This window comes from Myotis daubentonii, chromosome 5 (genome assembly GCF_963259705.1).
Source record: "Myotis daubentonii chromosome 5, mMyoDau2.1, whole genome shotgun sequence".
Classification (NCBI taxonomy): domain Eukaryota; kingdom Metazoa; phylum Chordata; class Mammalia; order Chiroptera; family Vespertilionidae; genus Myotis; species Myotis daubentonii.
Genome location: NC_081844.1, coordinates 90146251 through 90164704, shown reverse-complemented (window position 1 = coordinate 90164704; position 18454 = coordinate 90146251). Strand labels below are relative to the sequence as shown.

General features: G+C 40.0%; 1 protein-coding gene and 1 long non-coding RNA gene across 15 annotated transcripts in view; one reads left to right on the top strand and one right to left on the bottom strand.

Moving 5' to 3' along the window:
* Positions 1 to 1320: 1320 nt before the first annotated feature.
* Positions 1321 to 3529, bottom strand: LOC132235837 (uncharacterized). 2 transcript variants are annotated; one of them, XR_009453104.1, is made up of 3 exons: positions 2827 to 3529; positions 2556 to 2729; positions 1321 to 1824 (listed from the first exon to the last, which is right to left on the bottom strand). It is a non-coding gene; the product is annotated as an uncharacterized LOC132235837 (long non-coding RNA). The 2 variants fall into 2 exon arrangements; XR_009453105.1 differs by having other exon boundaries at positions 2683 to 2729.
* A 382-nt stretch (positions 3530 to 3911) lies between these two features.
* CSNK1A1 (casein kinase 1 alpha 1) overlaps positions 3912 to 18454 on the top strand; it is a 42256-nt gene continuing 27713 nt past the window's right edge. For 2 of the 13 annotated variants that reach the window (XR_009453098.1, XM_059698864.1), the window contains exons 1-2: positions 3923 to 4556; positions 5152 to 5258. Coding sequence is in view for 7 of the 13 variants with exons in the window: in XM_059698864.1 (XP_059554847.1) it covers positions 4434 to 4556; positions 5152 to 5258 (230 nt within the window). In the remaining 6 variants the exon portion in view is untranslated. Of the gene's footprint in view, positions 4557 to 5151; positions 5259 to 18454 lie in introns of all 13 variants that reach the window. The other 11 variants (XR_009453100.1, XM_059698865.1, XR_009453099.1 and 8 more) reach the window with 8 other exon arrangements.

The following is an 18454-nucleotide window of genomic DNA, read 5'->3' as shown; positions in this document are numbered from 1 at the left end:
GTATCAAAACAGAACCAGAAGTTGTTTTTTATTATACAAGGGGCTTTAAGACCAGTAGCATTTCCAGAAATATACCTTAACCAATTAATTTTGGATATGAGCAAAGATTTACTACAGGAATATTCATTAAGGCATTGTTTATACTACTATCAAAAGTTTGAAAATAACTGCAATACTAAATGGGGATTGGTTAAATGTTGTTCCATCAATACAATACATATTTAATATATACACATTAAAAATGGTATTTTGGAAGATTATTTACTCATGGGAACATGACTCAAATCACTAAATGAAAAAAAACAAGTCTCAAAACTGAATGTGCCCTACGATTACTTGTTGCAAGTTTTAAGAAATAAAATCAAATATATGTATACATACATATACATACAACATACACACGAGACGCACAGAAAAAAGACTGTACATTTATATAACACAAAATGTTAACATTTGTTATCTCTAAGAGGTTTTTTAAAAAATATATATTATTGATTTTTTACAGAAAGGAAGGGAGAGGGATAGATGCTGGAAGCCGGTCCACCCTTGCTGCTTGACGCAGTCGCTGCAGGGAAGAAACATCTGCACAGCTTATGTTTCAAGGGACCTGGCGTATATGACATATGTTTGCTCCCCCTCTTAAGCGCTATGTGTTTTAACCAGGACCACCTCCCAGAGAAAGGTTGTTTCCCTAGGTTAGGGGTTAACAGGACTAAGGAAGAGAATAAATCAGTAAATCCCCCTAGTGTTACAGAAATACCATGTACTACTTATGAAGAACTTGGACTAAGACTGTTGGCAATAAATTTGGGACTTGATGGGCCCCCATCCCCAGGGGTCTGCCCACCAGGGAAAGCACCAAAGCCTATAGCCCTGGAGACCCACTGACACAGGGCAGTCCCAGGGAAGACAAGCAACGAGGCTGGGAGGACATAACCTTGACTGGGTAGGATAATCTCCTTCAGTCACTTCCTTGTAGCCTATCAGTAGAGCAGTGACCTTGGAATAGCCCTTGTAATGGGACACAGAGATTAACCTAGACAAGATTAAAATCAACAGAACTAGATAGAGACAGGATTTTTGGCTAAGGTCAGATAAGAAACAAGGAATTGTAGAACCTGACCCAAAACATACCATGATGTAATTATAGAGGCATGCTTATGGGATCAAATAGTATAAATATAGATGTAATAGGACAATAAAGAGAGAACCTGGCTATGATGACCAACTGAATGCTGTCTCCCTGTCATTCCTTCTTCGCCGACTCCGTCCACACCTTTGGGAACCCCTGGACCTGCTGGGCTGGACCCCAGCAGATAGTTAGAAACATCGATGAGAGAGATACATCAATCAGCTGCCTCCTGCACACTCCCTACTGGGGATGTGCCCTCAACCAAGGTACATGCCCTTGACCGGACTTGAACCTGGGACCCTTCAGTCCGAAGGCTGATGCTCCATCCACTGAGCCAAACCAGTTAGGGCTCTAAGAGATTTTTGTTTTCTTTTTTCTGATTTACTTAAAATTTTCAAGTGAATATTTGTCATTTTTATAAGGAAAAGAATAGTGAATATTATATATATATATATGATTATTAAAAGATCATTGAGTAGCATACACATGGAATTTATTCATTTTTAGAGTCTTGAAGCCTTATGGGTCAAAAGTATAAGTTCAAATAAAATTGATTGAAATAAATTTATGGTTAATGACAACATAAAAAGTAAGAAATGTTCATGGAATATCTCAAATGTGTTTGAAGTTGCTGTCATAGATAGAGTCCACTTTCACAAAACCTTCTGAATCACAGCAGAGGGGGGAAGGAACTGAAACAAGAAAGGGACACAGAAATTGCTGTCATAGTCAATGACTGGAAAACAGGCTGAATGGATTATCACTGACCCAGAAGGACATTTCTGATGTTCTCATGTTTTCTATCACTCCACTAACTTATCTGATAACCGATCATACACGAGGCTGTGTAACAGTTAACACCTGAAACAGTGACATATTCTAAGGCATTCCATTTTTCCTACTTATTTGCAACAAACAACTCTAGAAATTGACAGGCTGCCCTTGTGTTTCATTTTCCTTACAACATCCATCTATACTTCTTGTGCTTGTCCTTATCATTTTACTCAAAACATACTCTGGTTACAGTGACCTTTTCTTAGGTAAACACTAGAGCTTAAAAACTTTTTTTTCAATTCATCTTGACCTCTCTATGAACATAGAAGTATTCTCTGTGGCATGACTGTCCCCATTTGCATCCTACCCTTTCCTTTTTATCTTTCTTTCTGTTAGAGGTTGGGGGTTCTACTCCTTTCTTTGCCTCTAATAGCATCTGTATGATCTTGGGCAAGCCACTTTTGTCCTAGTAGGGCATAATTGATATGTGGAAATTTTAAAGCATTTAAAAATATGATTATTGAACCAGATGTGATAACTCCCTCGAAGTCTAACATTTTATCCTATACTTTTTCATTGCAGATGGTATTACAGATGTCCCCGTTTCCCACACCCTCCCCCCTTCACCCAGCCCACCCTAGGCCCACACTTTTGATTATATTTTCAGTGAATTCATCTGATCCAGGAGTTAGAAATTGCATTTTGGCACATTTTAGAAGACTCCTTCCATTACACCAAAGCTGCTGCTGATTCAATAAGCAAAGAATGTCTTGAACCTTTAAAATAACAGCACCTCAAACAGGTAATTCTTCAATTGCTGAGGCTGAAAGTAAATGATACATGATTTTAAGGGAAAGGCTGAGTCATAGCTGACACCTAAAAACTTCACTTCCTTAAAAAACAAACAAACAAAAACCAACCTTTGTCCTTCTTAAGTCTGACAAACTTACATCTTAAGATGGAGTAAAATGAAATAACATTTGAAAAGGCTATGGCCACTCATATCATTTTGCTGGGTATTGTCAGTGCTGGAAACAAATGCGGAGACATCAAATATATACACAAAATCATAGACTCTCAGTGGAAGGCCTTCTAAAAGTCATTTAAACGAATGGGTTCCAGAGTGTGGGATTTCAAAAGCTTATAAAAGTTAAAAAAAAAAAAAGAGGGCAGATAAAATGTCAACTTTAATTTTGTCAAATAAGGATATTAGCAAAACAACAAAACTGCTACCTACCATTAGCACCATTTTATAAAACCGCAGCATAAAGTACAATTTTATTTTTTAAAATTTATTTATAAATGTATTCTTATTGACTTCAGAGGGGAAGGGGAAGGGAGGGACAGAAACATCGATGGTGAGAGAGAACCATGGATGGGCGACCTCCTGCATGTCCCTCCTGGGGATGGAGCCACAACCCGGACATGTGCCCTCCCCAGGAATCCCACCCTGACCTCCTGGTTCCCAGGTCCACGCTCAACCACTGAGCAACACTGGCTTGGCTACTCATTTATCTTTAAATATGTGTTTACTGATTTTTGGAGAGCCCTGAACAAACCCAGCCAGTCCTGGGCTGCTTTCCTCCGCCTCTCCACCAGAGGCGACAGCTCCTTTCAAAACAAATGGAGCTGGGCTAGGCCAGTCGGGGGCGGAGGGAGCGGCGGAAAGATCAAAGGTTTAAAACCGCCTCAGAAAGCGAAGGTCAATGCCCAACTCCAAGACCTGAAGCTTCCATCTTACAAGAACAATGAAGGTGACTCCTCTCTAACTGCTCCGGAGGCCTGGCGCCGCCAGGCCTTTCCGGGACCGGGCGTTGCCGAGGTGACTAACAAACAGGTAGCAAGGCTGGAACAGCCGACGACCGGAAGTGAGAATGAGCCGGGGGCGGGAGTGAGGAGCTTGCCACCGCGCGCCTGCGCAGTCAGCCGGGCTGCAGTACGCATGAGCAGTTGGGCGGTGACGGGTGACGCTTGGAGCGTGAGCCGCGACTTTCACGGGTCCGGTTCCGCCCTCTTCTCACTGCCGACCCTCCGGGGCTTGTGCTGAGAAGTCTTTCCCAGAGTGCTCTGCGCCGTGAAGAAGCGGCTCCCGGGGACTGGGGGCATTTTGCGTTGGCTGGAGCCGGAGTAACAAGATGGCGGCGTCGGCGGAGTGACAGGGGTCCCTCCGGGCGGGAGCCGGCGGCAGTGGTGGCAGCGGTATCACCGCCCTAACTCACCGCGCCCCTTTTCCAGCCCGCGACGTCGCCGCGAAAGCGAGGCAGTGGCGGCCGCCCGGACACAAGTGGCCCAGCCGGGGAGCCGCGAGAACCCCGCACAAACTGCAGCCGAGCAAAAAGAAACCTGACTGGGCGGCCGTGATCGGGTTCCCCTCGGCGGATTCGCGGCCCTGTGACGCCAGAAGCCGGCGTGCTCGGTTCCCTGACGCCCTCCTCCGCAGCCTTGCTCAGGGGACCAGCCCAGCGGCCCGCGTCCTCCTCTCCGAGGTGTCGGGGCTGGGCCCCAGCCTCCGCCTTCGTCTCCCACGATGGCGAGCAGCAGCGGCTCCAAGGCCGAGTTCATTGTCGGAGGGAAATACAAACTGGTACGGAAGATCGGGTCTGGCTCCTTCGGGGACATTTATCTGGCGATCAACATCACCAATGGCGAGGTAATCCCCTGGGGTGGGGTTCGCGACGACGCTGCTCCTGCTCCCCCCGCCCCCCCAACTGCTCGGACCTTCTCCCCCCCCCCCCCTAACGCACGCACCGGGGTCCGGAGGGAGCCCGCTCCCCTGGCTTAGGAAGCTCTCCCACGCTCCTGCCCTAAAAGGGAAAGACCACGATAGAAAGCTTGGGTGAACTGGGAAGTTTCCCCGTATTGTAATCTATTTTACCGTCGTTTAAAGTGAAAACGGCAAGATCTTTTTCCTGCGATATGTGATTATATATATATTAATTCGACTGGGCTTCTTGTTCTAATCAGGACGGCTTCCGATCGCCCGATTTCTTCATAACCTCTCCTTGGGTTTTCTGCATGAATCATTGCCCTGCACTGGAGAGGACGTGCGGATTTCGTCACTGCCCCCTGAAAAGGCCTTTGAGGCCGGAGCCGCCTTTTATGATGACAAAGGGAGCTCTCTCCCCCCGGCCTCCCACTTTCACCTTCGGGTCACGAGTCGGAGCCCGGCTAATGTCTCCCTTCCTTCCCGAGCGGCAGGGAGCCCGCAGGGATGTTGATGCCATTATCCCCTCTCCCCCCCGCAGGAAGTGGCCGTGAAGCTGGAGTCCCAGAAGGCCCGGCACCCGCAGTTGCTGTACGAGAGCAAACTCTATAAGATTCTTCAGGGTGGGGTTGGCATCCCCCACATACGGTAAGAAGAGCCCCGGGCGCACGGGTCGGGAGTGGGGCAGGGGCCGAGGCAGGTAGCCGGACCAGCTGCAGCCGGGCCCTGGGACCTGAGTGGTACCTGGTTGCCTTTAGCCAGTGGTTTCCTTTGAACCGTTCGTCGGCACAAGCACCGAGCACATTTCAGTTTGTCGACTTAATGTCGCTTTCCCGTGGCTGGCACTCGGCCCCGTCTGGCGTGCGCCGTCCGTGCCGAGGCGCTGCCGTCCGTGGGCCTGCGGTCAGCCCCGATCCCTGCGCGGCGGGGTCGGAGGCGGCTTCCTCCGCCGGCACCCCCGATGCGCCGGGTTTGCCCCGGGAGGTGGATGTGGAGGTGCCGAGGGGACCGGCCCCGCCAGCGCGGGCGGCTGTTGGAGCTGGCTTGGGAAATGGCTGCTCTTTTGTTGTGTTTTTGTTCCAACATGTCTTCCTCCTCCGCTTAGAAAATGGCGGAGCGACGTGACTCAACCGCATTTTCCTGCCCTTTTCTCTGCGTGGGTTCGCAAGGGAAGGTGCCTCGATTTCCCCCGTTGGCGGACCTGAGTGGATTAAACCTTTGAAAAGCCAAGAAGAAAGCTGCGGGTGGTAGTGGGGTTCAAGGAAGGAGATGGCATAATGACAGCCTGTGATCTCTGCAGCAGATGCGACGTGAAATTACTAAATTATACTATGCGAAGTCCTTCTCAAGGTGTTAATTACTCTTTCAAGAATGGCAGTGTTGGCTGCATTTCAGTCTGTACTAAATTTCTACGGGTAATGGCAAAGGCAGTTTGAGCGCAGCGCTATGTTGAAATTTATACTCAGATCTCAGTTGTATTAAAAGAAAGCTTCATCACGAAACCACAGTTTGATAAGTAACTTTAACCTGTTGAGTTGTCAGTCACATCAGGGAAAATGTTTAAAAGGTTTTAGAATAGTTTGGTTTTTGAGATTAAAGAGTCCTTTCCTAGAATAGATACTAAAAAATAGCTTAAAACCCAGCGATTCTCCAGCAGTTACTCAAAAATAACAAAAAGATCCAGGATAGTTGAGAATTAAGTGGAATTGGTATGTACTGTGGCTTCCTTTTCCAATTTCTATTCCTCCAATCTTGAATTAAGGGCTAGATTACATACATTCATTCTGATGGGGAAACAACCAAATTAACACTATCCTGAAACAATTTCCAATGTTGATAGACATTTTAAAGGGAGAATTGAATAATGAAATGTTCTGTTGGTTGTTAAGTGATAAAGTAAATTATTTGGAAGAAAATCCCAGGTTTATCTTTTGAGATAAAGGTTAATATGAAATCTAAAATGATCCAGATTTGAGATTTTAATTCCCATCCCTAAAAACAAAAAACACCCTGCTTTGTGGGAAAGTAAATTTGTTACTGTGGAAGAATGAAAATTTCTATTTAAATACCTACATATTTCCTTCTCAAAGAAAATGTCAATTGCATCAGCCTAAAAATTTTAAAATCTTTTCCCTTTGCATGTAATCTCTCCATCCCTGGCCCCGGTTGATTTGCTTTCATCACTAGTTTTTCCTAGAATTTCATGTAAATGCAATCATATATGAGGTAACATTTGTGTCTGGCTTCTCTCACTTAGCATAATGCTTTTTAGATTTATCCATATTGGGAGATTTTGTAAATTTCACAAGACAGGTTGAATTTAATATATTTTAAATCATTTTCAGAAGGCATTTTTAAAAAAAGGCATTAAACACCTGGCATTTTCAGTGCTGAACCCAAATTAAATACATGCCTTTTTATCCAGTAGCTTTTATTTAATAACGACACTGGTACCTAACAAGAGTAATGGTTAATATACTGAATAAGCAATGATTAAAGGAAATTAACTTGTGAACAAACTAATAGGCATCTATTATAAGATGTGTACCGAGAGTTGTGGCAGTTATAAACTGTCTGTGGGTAGAGCTAGAGAGATTAACCTGGCTTTCAAGTTAAGGCTTTCTGGGAGAGGAGATGGGATTTCAGGATCTGGCTCTAGGAGAGCTTGGTGAACTGGTTGGGGCAGGCATCCAAGAATAGAGTGTGGCTTCTGGGAGTAGTCTCAGGCAGAAATGTAGTAATTGGATGAGGGTGGGGAACGAGTAAATTTGTTTTAGGAATGATAGGTTCAGTACATAGACACAAAAGTGGTTCATTGGTTTTAAGTATGGAAATTGTTTTTCCACTGAAGCAGTAAGGATTAAGAAAGACTTAGATAAATCTTCCTTTGGGTGGCAGTTTTTTCCCACATTACCTACATATTATATACACTCAATTTTTATTTGGTAAATAGTGAATTAAACTGACTTTAGTTTAGCTAGATTGAATAAGGCAATCTATATGTTATCCATTGTTTCAGACGTGTTGACACCCCCTAACCCCCATTTTCTTTAATATACTTTGATAGATCTGAAAAAAAGAGCTGCAAATTACCTGACCTACATAGCAGACCTGCCTAATCAGGTCCCCTTACCTAGTAAGGACCTTATTAAAGTATCTATTGTTACCTAGAGACATAGCATCCAGTGTAAAGAGCAAGAGTGAGAGGATGACATTCAGTCTTTTGATATTTTTAAGAAACTGAAATCCTTGGACCTTTTGAATTGGCCTCTGGGAGGTCAATTAAAATTACTGTGTTTCTGTTACAACACTCTCTTTCTTTGTGACACTCTGAATTAATGTGTTCTCCAAAGAAACAATTATGGTATAACCAAGCTCTAGATCTGCCATGTGCAGACTGAGTAATCTGGGGTTGTCAGTCAGTGCCTTAACCTCTTTGGACCTATCATTTTCTTAGATCTGTGAAATAAAAAGGTTATTAACAACTTAGTAATTTTCTAATTTTGTTAGAGTGGGAGAGTTCTGGACAGAAAGGTTTAAGGTTTCCTACTCTTCTGGGAAAAGTTTTGCATATGAGCTTTTGAGCAGGGATTTGTTTGAACAAGTTTCCCTACTTAAAGTCACTGGCCTAGTTGATCTCAGAAATTTCAACCCTGACATTTTAAGACTTGTTTTCAAATAGAAGCTAGAAACCATTTCATCACAGTTTGATGTCATGTTTAGATCTTACCTTTAAATGTTATTTAGTAACTAGAGACCCAATGCACAAAATTCATGCTGGGGTGTCCCTTAGCCTGGCCTACGCCCTCTTGCAGTCCAGGAGCCCTCAGGGGATGTCTGACTGCCCGCTTAGGCCGGCTCCCCGTGCTCACCAGCCATGAGCCCAGCTCAGGGCTTCTGGCTGAGTGGCGCTCCCCCTGTGGGAACACACTGACCACAAGGAGGCAGCTCCTGCGTTGAGCGTTCGGTCGATTTGCATATTAGCCTTTTATTATATAGGATGAGACTCCACTAAAGATTCTTTTTTTTAAAAAAAATATATTTTATTGACTTTTCACAGAGAGAGGAAGGGAGAGAGATAGAGAGCCAGAAACATCGATGAGAGAGAAACATCGATCAGCTGCCTCCTGCACATCTCCCACTGTGGATGTGCCCGCAACCCAGGTACATGCCCCCGACCGGAATCGAACCCGGGACACCCCCCCCCCCCCCCCCGAGTCCACAGGCCGACGCTCTATCTACTGAGCCAAACTGGTTTCAGCTCACTAAAGATTCTTAAAAATGACATCTCTGTGAGGGAAACCACAGGTTATTGTTTAGATGGAAGTATATTAGTAAAATCTACTTTTATAAGGAAATCATGAATAAAGAAGTTGGGAGGAGCATAGGACAATTGTTACCTTGTATTTTTAACTTTTTTCCCCCCTCTGAATGTCAAGTATTATAGAAGATATTTTTAAAGTACTAATTAATCCTTCTTCTTCAGTGTTAAAAGCAGCTTAAATTTTAATCTTAGCTTTTTAGCACTGAGGATATATCCTGTAATAAATTCTAATGCTGTTATCAGAGAACAAAGGTGACATCTGTACTGGGTATGTCTTTATTAGAAAGATCACTGAATGCACAAGAAATGTGATTTGAACTCATAGGGTAACTGAATCCACAGTATACTAAAGATGCTTATATTGGCTTATAATGGATTCCTAGTTATGGAATGATGTAATGATGCTTAGGTAGCATTTTTGACTGGATGAGACCTGAGAGATACAGCCTAACACCTCATAATACAAATTAGACTTGTTGACTTTCAGAGGGGTACTAGAGTCTCCTAACTCTGAATTTTCCTGTGAACCATTTTCACTTTATGCCAAGGTCAAGTCATGCCAGTTCACATGCCCCACACCTTTCCATTTGATGCTGCAGAGCCATACTTTGCCTCCTTTACTTTATGGCGTTGGCCTTATACAGAGAAACTGAAAAGCTCTTCTATAAATGGATTGCTTGTATTATTGTTTAACTAGATGCTTATAATTCTTGTTCTCCCTTTTCAATCTGTGGATTGAAGGATGAAAACTTTTTTTGTATTTTAAATTGGAGTAAATATTTGTGAACCCATGTGTAGCATAGTACATGGATTTTACTACCTTGGTTTATTTTTAGAGTTAGATCAGTTTGTTTCAAAATATATTTAAGCTGTACCTAAAGTAGCATTTACTGGTAGTAAGGTTTTCTCATCTGTCAATGTTTATAGTAAGAATGTTAATGTCAAGAATGCTATAAAAACAAAACTAGAATTTGAAGAACATGTTATAAATTATTTACGCTTAATCTGTTTATATTAAAATTAGTCCTTGAGTTTAACAGAAGTTTTTCTGAGGTTAAATGAGTACCTTAATAGCTTTCATAATACAATGATTACCTAGTTTAAATGATGCTTTTTGTTATTTTGTTTCCAATACCATCTCAGGTAGTTCTTGAAATGTTGAATGACCAATAATCATACAACATGAACTAATGCATGTCCTAATGGGTTTTTTTTTTAATGAGGTGTAATTTACAGAGTGAATGTTCAGATTTTAATGTGCCACTGATTCGGTTTTAACAAATGCATGCACTGGTGTAGTCCCTACTGAGAGAAAGAATATTTGATTTTTTTAAAAATACTGCTAATCTTCAATAAAGCTACACTCTGTGACAATATAGGTTCTTTTATATATATATATATATATATATATATATATATATATATATATATATATATATATATATATATATAAAAGTTGGTCTTTTGGATTACAGGTACATATTATTTTTTCTGAACTTTATGTTATTTATGCAGGGCTGCAGGTTAGTAATATTTATTAACATGAAATGTACTGTTAGATTTACATAATAAAATAATCAGGTGGGGTGGTGAATGCTTAGTAGCAGTTGAGCTCTTTGCCTTACTCTTTTGAAGAACTAGAATACTGCTTTTTTTTTCTTCTTATCTGTAAGGTATCAGTGGAATGCATTGTTTTAATGGGGGACTTCAGAAGTGCTGTTTAAAAAGGTTTAGCATATTCCGATCCTCAATATAAAGGGAAAATGGGAAAAGTTACAATGAGAATTAGGATTCTGTCTGTGGTGTCATAGATTTGAACCTGAAATGAAGACTGTAATTTGTAATGTCAGCTTTCATTTATAAAAGGGATTTTGTAAGACCAACTAGGTCTTAAGAGGTTTTTTTAAAATGCATTATATAAATTGATGGGATGATAAGGATAAAAGATACCTCTTTCATTCTCTGATGTAGTAATAATGTGTTCTTACTTTAATGTATGGTTGCCTTTTATTCATCACATTGATAAATGCTATTGAAATGTGGGTAGTTGGTTCACTTCATTGTGGCTAAACATTCCTTTTTATGTCTTCATGCAAGAAAAAATATATACTTGCCCATTATTCAAGCATTGTCCTGGTCTTATTTAATCATTACAACAATCCTCTAAGTTGGGTTTTCATGTAAATTGTGAGTCAAAGTGGTTCATTTGCTTAAAGTCACATAGCTAATATGTTATTTGAATAGATTTTACTGCCTTTCAATTATACCAATGGTTCCCCAACTTTGCTGCATATTGGAGAACTTTAAAAAATACTGACACCTAGCTTCTAGCTAACCTGAACTACTTGTTTTGATTTAATTGATGTGGGGTATGACTTAGTCATCATAAGTTATAAAAGCTCTGGTGTGCAGCAAAGTTTAGTAACCACTGTCCTGTACCATATTTCACAGATTAATAATAGTGCTTCCCTGTTTACACCCACCGACTCCCATTTTTTCTTAGAACTACAAATTGATAAGGATTCTTACTTGCCACCTCCTATGAATTAGATTAATTCAGGAAACCCTATACTACCAGGAAACAAAGTACTGGAAAGTACACTGTAATCTCATACTATCAAATACTTTGATTTCTGAAAACCAATATGTGAATCATTTTCCTGTTCTCTTAAATGCATTCCTACAGGAAAGCATTCTAGAAATTTCTTGAGGGAAAGAACTGTGTCTTGTTGATGAAAGTATCTTTTATGATTCTTAGAATAGTGCTGGGGAAAGAGAAGGCATGATTCATTTTATCTATGTGCATTTACTTTTTTAATGGAGCCCTGTAGAAAGTTATGGCTCACATATAGAATTTTAGGAGTACCTGCATTATTAACTCCAGTTCCTACCAGGAATATTCATCATCTCTGTATTATTTACTACTAGAGGCCCAGTGCACGATTGGGGTCGGGTAGGGACCACAGGACCGTTCCAGGGTGTGTCCGCCCGTCTGGCCCAGTCCCAATCAGCCGGACCCCAGCAGCAATCTGACCTACCTGTCTGAGCGTCTGCCCCCTGGTGGTCAGTGCGCATCATAGCAACTGGTCAAACGACAGTCGGACACTTAGCATATTAGGCTTTTATTACATTGTATTTCTTAAATATTCAGCTGAACTCACTAAATGTAAAACTAGCGTGTTTAGGTTTGAATTCAGATCATTAAATGCCAGTGTCCATTAATTTGACAGTAAAGGCTTGCTGTTGTGGACATTCATCAGTTTAGGTGTCTATTAGCATCTCAGTGGTGTTGACATTTTGGAATTTATTTTGGTTCTAGTTCAGCAACATCAGGAAGTTAATTTCCCTATACTGCCAGTTAATTTCCCTATACTGCCAGAGGGGGTCAAAAAAATAACTTTTCTCCTACCTTCTAAGTTCTAGTTGAGTTAACATGAGAGATTAACAGGAGAAAATATCCAAAATTTATTGTGGATGTATGTGCAGGGGTGCTATAAAAATATGAGACCCAAAGGAGCATTAGGCTCTTGAGGTTTTTACCAGTATAGGCCCTTTCGGACAAAGGAGAAAGAAATGGGGGCAGAGGCCTGAGATTTTAAAGCCCACAATTTGCAGGTGGATGAGAAAGAGCAAAGATGGTAAACAAATTCCTGTTGGCCACCCAGAAACAATGGTACACAGAAGAAAGTTCAAACAGGCATTGCTAGGTTTCTCCCACTCTGCCACATTTCATATTAAGATGCTAAGCATATGTTTCCTTCCTTTAAGCAGGAGTTTCTATCTGCATTTCTTTAGGCAGGTAACGGGGAGAGTGAAAGGTTAATTCGGAGCCTTGTTTTTTAATAACCAGCTTAAATCAGTATTTCCAAAGGTATATTTTGGGGTGGCAAAACTTTGATTCCCTGCACAGACTATTCTGTCCCTTAGGTGGCTTTTATGAAAAGACATGTTGAGTTTAAAGTGACAGGGTAACCCAAGTTTCACTCATTTATATAGTTAAGTTAGTAGCAGAAAATACAGAACTAAACTTAGGCCAGGGAATTAGGACTGGGGGTAGATCCGAGCAAGATTAGGATAGAAGAGATAGCAGAGAAAGTAAATTGAGAATGACTGGTGGAATTCAGAGTTTATCAAGGGGAGAGTTGGGATAATGGGCTATTGAAGTCAGAAGAAGCCAGTTGTTAGGAAGAGGTAATATACATCCAAGAAACAGACAGGAAATGAGATTTTTAAAAGGTTTGGGGTTTTGCTATGGAATGAAGCCCAGTATATAATGATGTTTAGTAAATATACATTTACTAAATATATTTAGTTGACTCAATGGTATGTTCTGAGAGTAGTTTGGATGATGATGTCAAGAGTAAACTTAAGAGACAGGGTCTTGAAAATGTAGATGCTACATTTTATGGTATATTATGGTACTGATTCAGAGCTTATACTTTTTAATTGTTCACTGAGGACTGACATGAATAACCTAAAGATGAGAAGATAAACGGCATAGGAAAAGAAAGACATTTGTCTATTAAAACTTTAACTTTTAAACTTGTATAATTATTTGGCTTATTTGAATCAAACGTGAATAGGTGCTTGCTTTTGCCTTTAAACTTTCAGTGCAGAGGATATTCTGCATTCCTTTTGTTTTCCTTAACTGTCAAATCAAGCACTTAGTGTTTTACAGCCTCTTACTTGGTTTTTCATTCTCTAATTCAGCAAATGTTACTGAGCATTTCCTGTATATAAGGCATTGTGCTGGATTCTGGGACTATAGAGTTGTGAACAAGACAGATATAGTGTCTGCCTCTATTGTATTAGGATTTTCTTTTTTGTGTGTGTTAGGATTTTATAGAGAAACAAAACCAATGGATTATATATAGGTATACTGAAAGTGATTAGGAGGGATTGACTCACACAGTTATGGAGATAAATCCTGTGATCTGTTGGTCTGCAAGCTGGAGACCTAGGAAAACCAGTTTAATTCTAGTCTAAGCCTAAAGGCCTGAAAACCAGGGGTATGGATATCATGAAGAGAGTAAATTCTCCCTTCCTCCACCTTTTTTGTTCTATTCAGGCCCTTCACCTTGGGAAAGATGATCTTCTTTATTTAGTCTGTCATTCAAATGTCATTCTTGACTCATGTGGTAGTTGTCACTGACACCCCAAAATAATGGCTTACTTAGCTTCGCTTAATGCAGTCAGGTAGACACATAAAATTAACCATTACACCTATCAAGTTGATACTTTAAAGGGGAAGACCTACATTAAAAAAATACATTTTATTTCTGTTGTTACTGTCCTAGTCATAGGAATGGAACATAATTGGGTGTTTTAATCTGAACTGCATACTTAAGAAAATTACACTGATTTGTTGCTCTGGGAAGTCCTTAGATCTCATAGCAACACGTTATTTATTTGTTTGTTTATATTAGTCATTTCTAAGATATTTCCATTTTTATAGAGAATCCTCAAAAAAAAACCTTGCCTCAAATCTCCAACTGTAATATAACATGTTTAGTTGGTTCCCCATGCCACTGTCATTCCTTCCCTTTCTATTTTCATATTGCATTCTGATGCCAAGGCTATCTCTAAAATATTGATTTAATTATATTAAGTTCCAGCCACACACTTGATAATTCCCCCAGTTATTTATAAAATTTAAAAGGTCTTTACAGCCCGGAGCTATCAGTCAGCCACCTTGACTCTCCTTCAATAGGTCTGTTCTTGTCCCTGTCTAGCATGCCCTTTTCTACCTTCCCTTTCAGAATGTTGTCCCTTCTTCAGGATCTGAGTGTAACAGATCATTTTCATGAGGCTTCTTTGGACAAATTTTGTTCCCGTGATGTTTTGGTTTTCTGCATTTTATGTTAACATTTTTTGTCGGCCCCAGTGACTTCTGAATGTATCATCTTACATTTCTGTTTTTATGTGTGTCTTAATATTTTAAACTAGACTTAGGCTGGATATGGGTTTAGGGGAAAGGAGATGAGAACAAAGAAGTGGACCTTGCCTTCTCTTAGCATATTCTTAAGACCTTAAGGCACCTTTTTTTTTTTTTCAATAGAAGTTAAAAGCTTCCAGAATAGAAATAGGAAATATAGAGGTGAAGGTAGAAATTGAATAAATAGGATTCAGATAAACAGAAGACTGTTCCTGGTTTCTAATCTGTGTGTAATATTGTCTGGATGAGTTAGACAGGTGGAAAGCACAGATGGGGAGGGTATGAGGTGTTAGCTTTAGAAAAATAAGCTATATTATAAATTCCTTGAGGTCAAAGGAAGTATAACCGACATACACAGAGCAGGAAGATCTAATTATTTTAGAAATGCATGGTTATTCCATGGGGGGGGGGGGGATGCCTTTGAAACATTTACTTTTAAGCTATTTTTATGGCTGATTTATCTTCACATTGAGAATAGTGGATATGTCTTATACACTGAGCAAGAAGGAGAAAAATACCCAATAAGAACTTGATTTATTTTTTAAAATATATTTTTATTTATTTCAGTGAGGGAGGGATAGAAACATCAATAATGAGAGAGAATCATTGATCAGCTGCCTCCTACACACCGCCCACTGGAGATCAAGCCCTCAACCCTGGTATATGCTCTGACTAGGAATCAAACCATGACCTCCTGGTTCATAGGTGGAAGCTCAACCCCTACGCCACACTGGCCGGGCAAAAAAACTTGATTTTTTTTTTTTTTTAAGCTCATCTGATTCTCATTTCTAATTATTGTAAGAGTATTTTGTTAAGGCTTATTTTGCAGAGTATTTTGTTAAGGCTTATTTTAAAGCACTTCTCAAAAAGTGTGAAATTATGTGTAAGTAATTGCATGAATATACGAAGTATGGCCGTGATGTTACACCCAGGGTTTTTATATAAGTAGATTTTGCTACAGTTTTTATTATTGGGCATTTGTAGTGGCAAGAACTGATTTTGGAAGTTCCTGACAGCTCTCTAGCTCAAATTTACCTCTGCAATTAAGTAATGGAAGAGGGAAAAAAGGGAAGGAGAACATAACCTATTCACTTTGTTCATCATTTACCTTTCAAGATTTCAGGTTTGGATTTGGGCGTGGATGGTTGTTTATTGCAGCTTTGTCAGCAAGCCATTGGTGCATATCTACTGATATGCAGAGGAGATGTGGTCTTATGAGAGTTGATTTATGCTTTCCCTTTTGCCTTTGACTTTTTGTGCTTTTCCCTCACTGCCTTCACTCTTTCTGGATTTGGTATTCTTGTATAGAATAAGTTCTCTTTTTTAATAATATGAATAAATTAGGTTTATACTAAAACTAGTATCCCGGTGCACAAAATCCATGCACATTAAAAAGGGAATTAATTGCCCTAACCGGTTTGGCTCAGTGGATAGACCATTGGCCTGCGGACTTAAGGGTCCCAGGTTCAAGTCTGGTCAACGGCATGTACCTTGGTTGCGGGCACATCCCCAGTGGGGAGTATGCAGGAGGCAGCTGATCGATGTTTCTCTCTCATCGATGTTTCTAACTCTTTATCCCTCTTCCTTCCTCTGTACAAAGTCAATAAAATATTTTTTTTAAAGGGAATTAATGAACAGAGATATTTTAATGTTGCTATTTGCCCTTTCTCTATAATATAAGTGTGAGAGATGAAAGGAAATTAGTAAAATATATAAGAAAATAATATATAAATTTATTAATAAACAGTAAAAAGATATAACAACAGAGGCATGATATAAAAACATGATATGAAAACAACAGAAACATGATATAAAAACAACAGTGATGCAAACAATGACTGTTAAAGTGATTAAGTTTATTCTAATATTTCCCTGTACACCACATTAAGAGTGAAAACACTTTCAGAGTGCTTGACTAATTTCCCTTGTGATGAAATATTTAGAACTTTAACTGTAACGTCACATGCTCTTCAAATTCAAGAGAAAGCAACATATAACTGATCATCTGCGAAAATGGGTTCAGGTAGGAATATGCCTACTTTGTTTAGAGTTTGTCCTTGTGATTTATTAATAGTCATCACAAATGCTGGCATCACAGGAAACGTCGTTGAATCAATTTAAATGGGAGGCAGTGTCATGGAATCAGAACAACCTCTCCCTGCAGATCCTGTTAATACTTCAGCTTCGATAATGTTAGGTCATAATCTTTTGATAATAAATCTGGTACCATTACAAAGACTCCATTTACTATTGAGATTTCTCAATAGCATGATGATTGCACCCACTTTCAATTTTAATTTATGACACGGCATTCCCGAAGGAGAAATTTGGAGGAGAATTAAGAAATTCGATGGTAAAATTTTCCTTTTCAGCATCATCTGTGGAATCAATGGAATCATCAAATATGTGTGAAAATCTCCATCGAGTATATCCAAATTTTCTTCATTTAATTTTTGAACATGCTCATTTTTTGGACAAAGAATTGCATGTTTAGATATAGTATTTCCAAAGGTAGCTTCAATAATAGATCCATTACAAATCATTTCACTTCCACGCTCCGCTCTGAGGGCAGGTTCCTGCCTGAAAACTGGCCTTGAGGGCCGGTTCCTGCCCAAAACCTCACCCTACAGGAAACAGCTGGGGGAGGGCGCAGCTGTTTCCAAGACGACCCCTGCAGGACTGATTTCCTTCCAGTTGGTCGCGGTTCTGGCCGTGATGTTACACCCAGGGTTTTTATATAAGTAGATTTTGCTACAGTTTTTATTATTGGGCATTTGTAGTGGCAAGAACTGATTTTGGAAGTTCCTGACAGCTCTCTAGCTCAAATTTACCTCTGCAATTAAGTAATGGAAGAGGGGAAAAAGGGAAGGAGAACATAACCTATTCACTTTGTTCATCATTTACCTTTCAAGATTATTATTATTCCTTACGTTTTATTCACTTCTTCCTCTTTCACCACTGCGAGCATTTCCTTCAAGTAAATGTTTGAAGGAATGTGAAGTGTTAAATTCCCATATGGAAAATAAGGAAGGAAAAGGGAAAATTGTAGAACATTCTTGTACAGCAGGTTCTCAAATAATGTTTTGTTCAATGTCATTTTGTTAAAACATTGATGAGATACTGTAGGAACTTAACTCTTGTTTATATCAAGAGTTAAAATGTCATATTTTGTTTTGCTTAATTTTTGCATAAAGTCACAGAATCTGTTGGCAATGTTAAGTGAATACTTATTGTAGGTAACAGTTTTGGGTACAGTAAGGGCAGACCAACTCTGCCATAGCCACATCTGTTGCTTTTCTTAGGTTTAGTAGGCAAGATTTCTTCAACTTTAAGCAGAAACTCTTTCCCCATCAGGATACCTATTTCTGCAAATAGGGTGTGAAGTGAATTCCTTCTGTGTTTGATGGCAGTTATTCATGTATCAAGTTTTCAAGAACAGTTGAAGCTAAAGTATAGAAAAGAACATGAACTTTTGTTTTTTAGTTTTTACGTTTTTTATTGATCAGAGAGAGAGAGAGAGAGAGAAACATCAATTGGTTGCCTCCAGCACACGTCCCAACTGGAGACTGAACCCACAATCTAGGT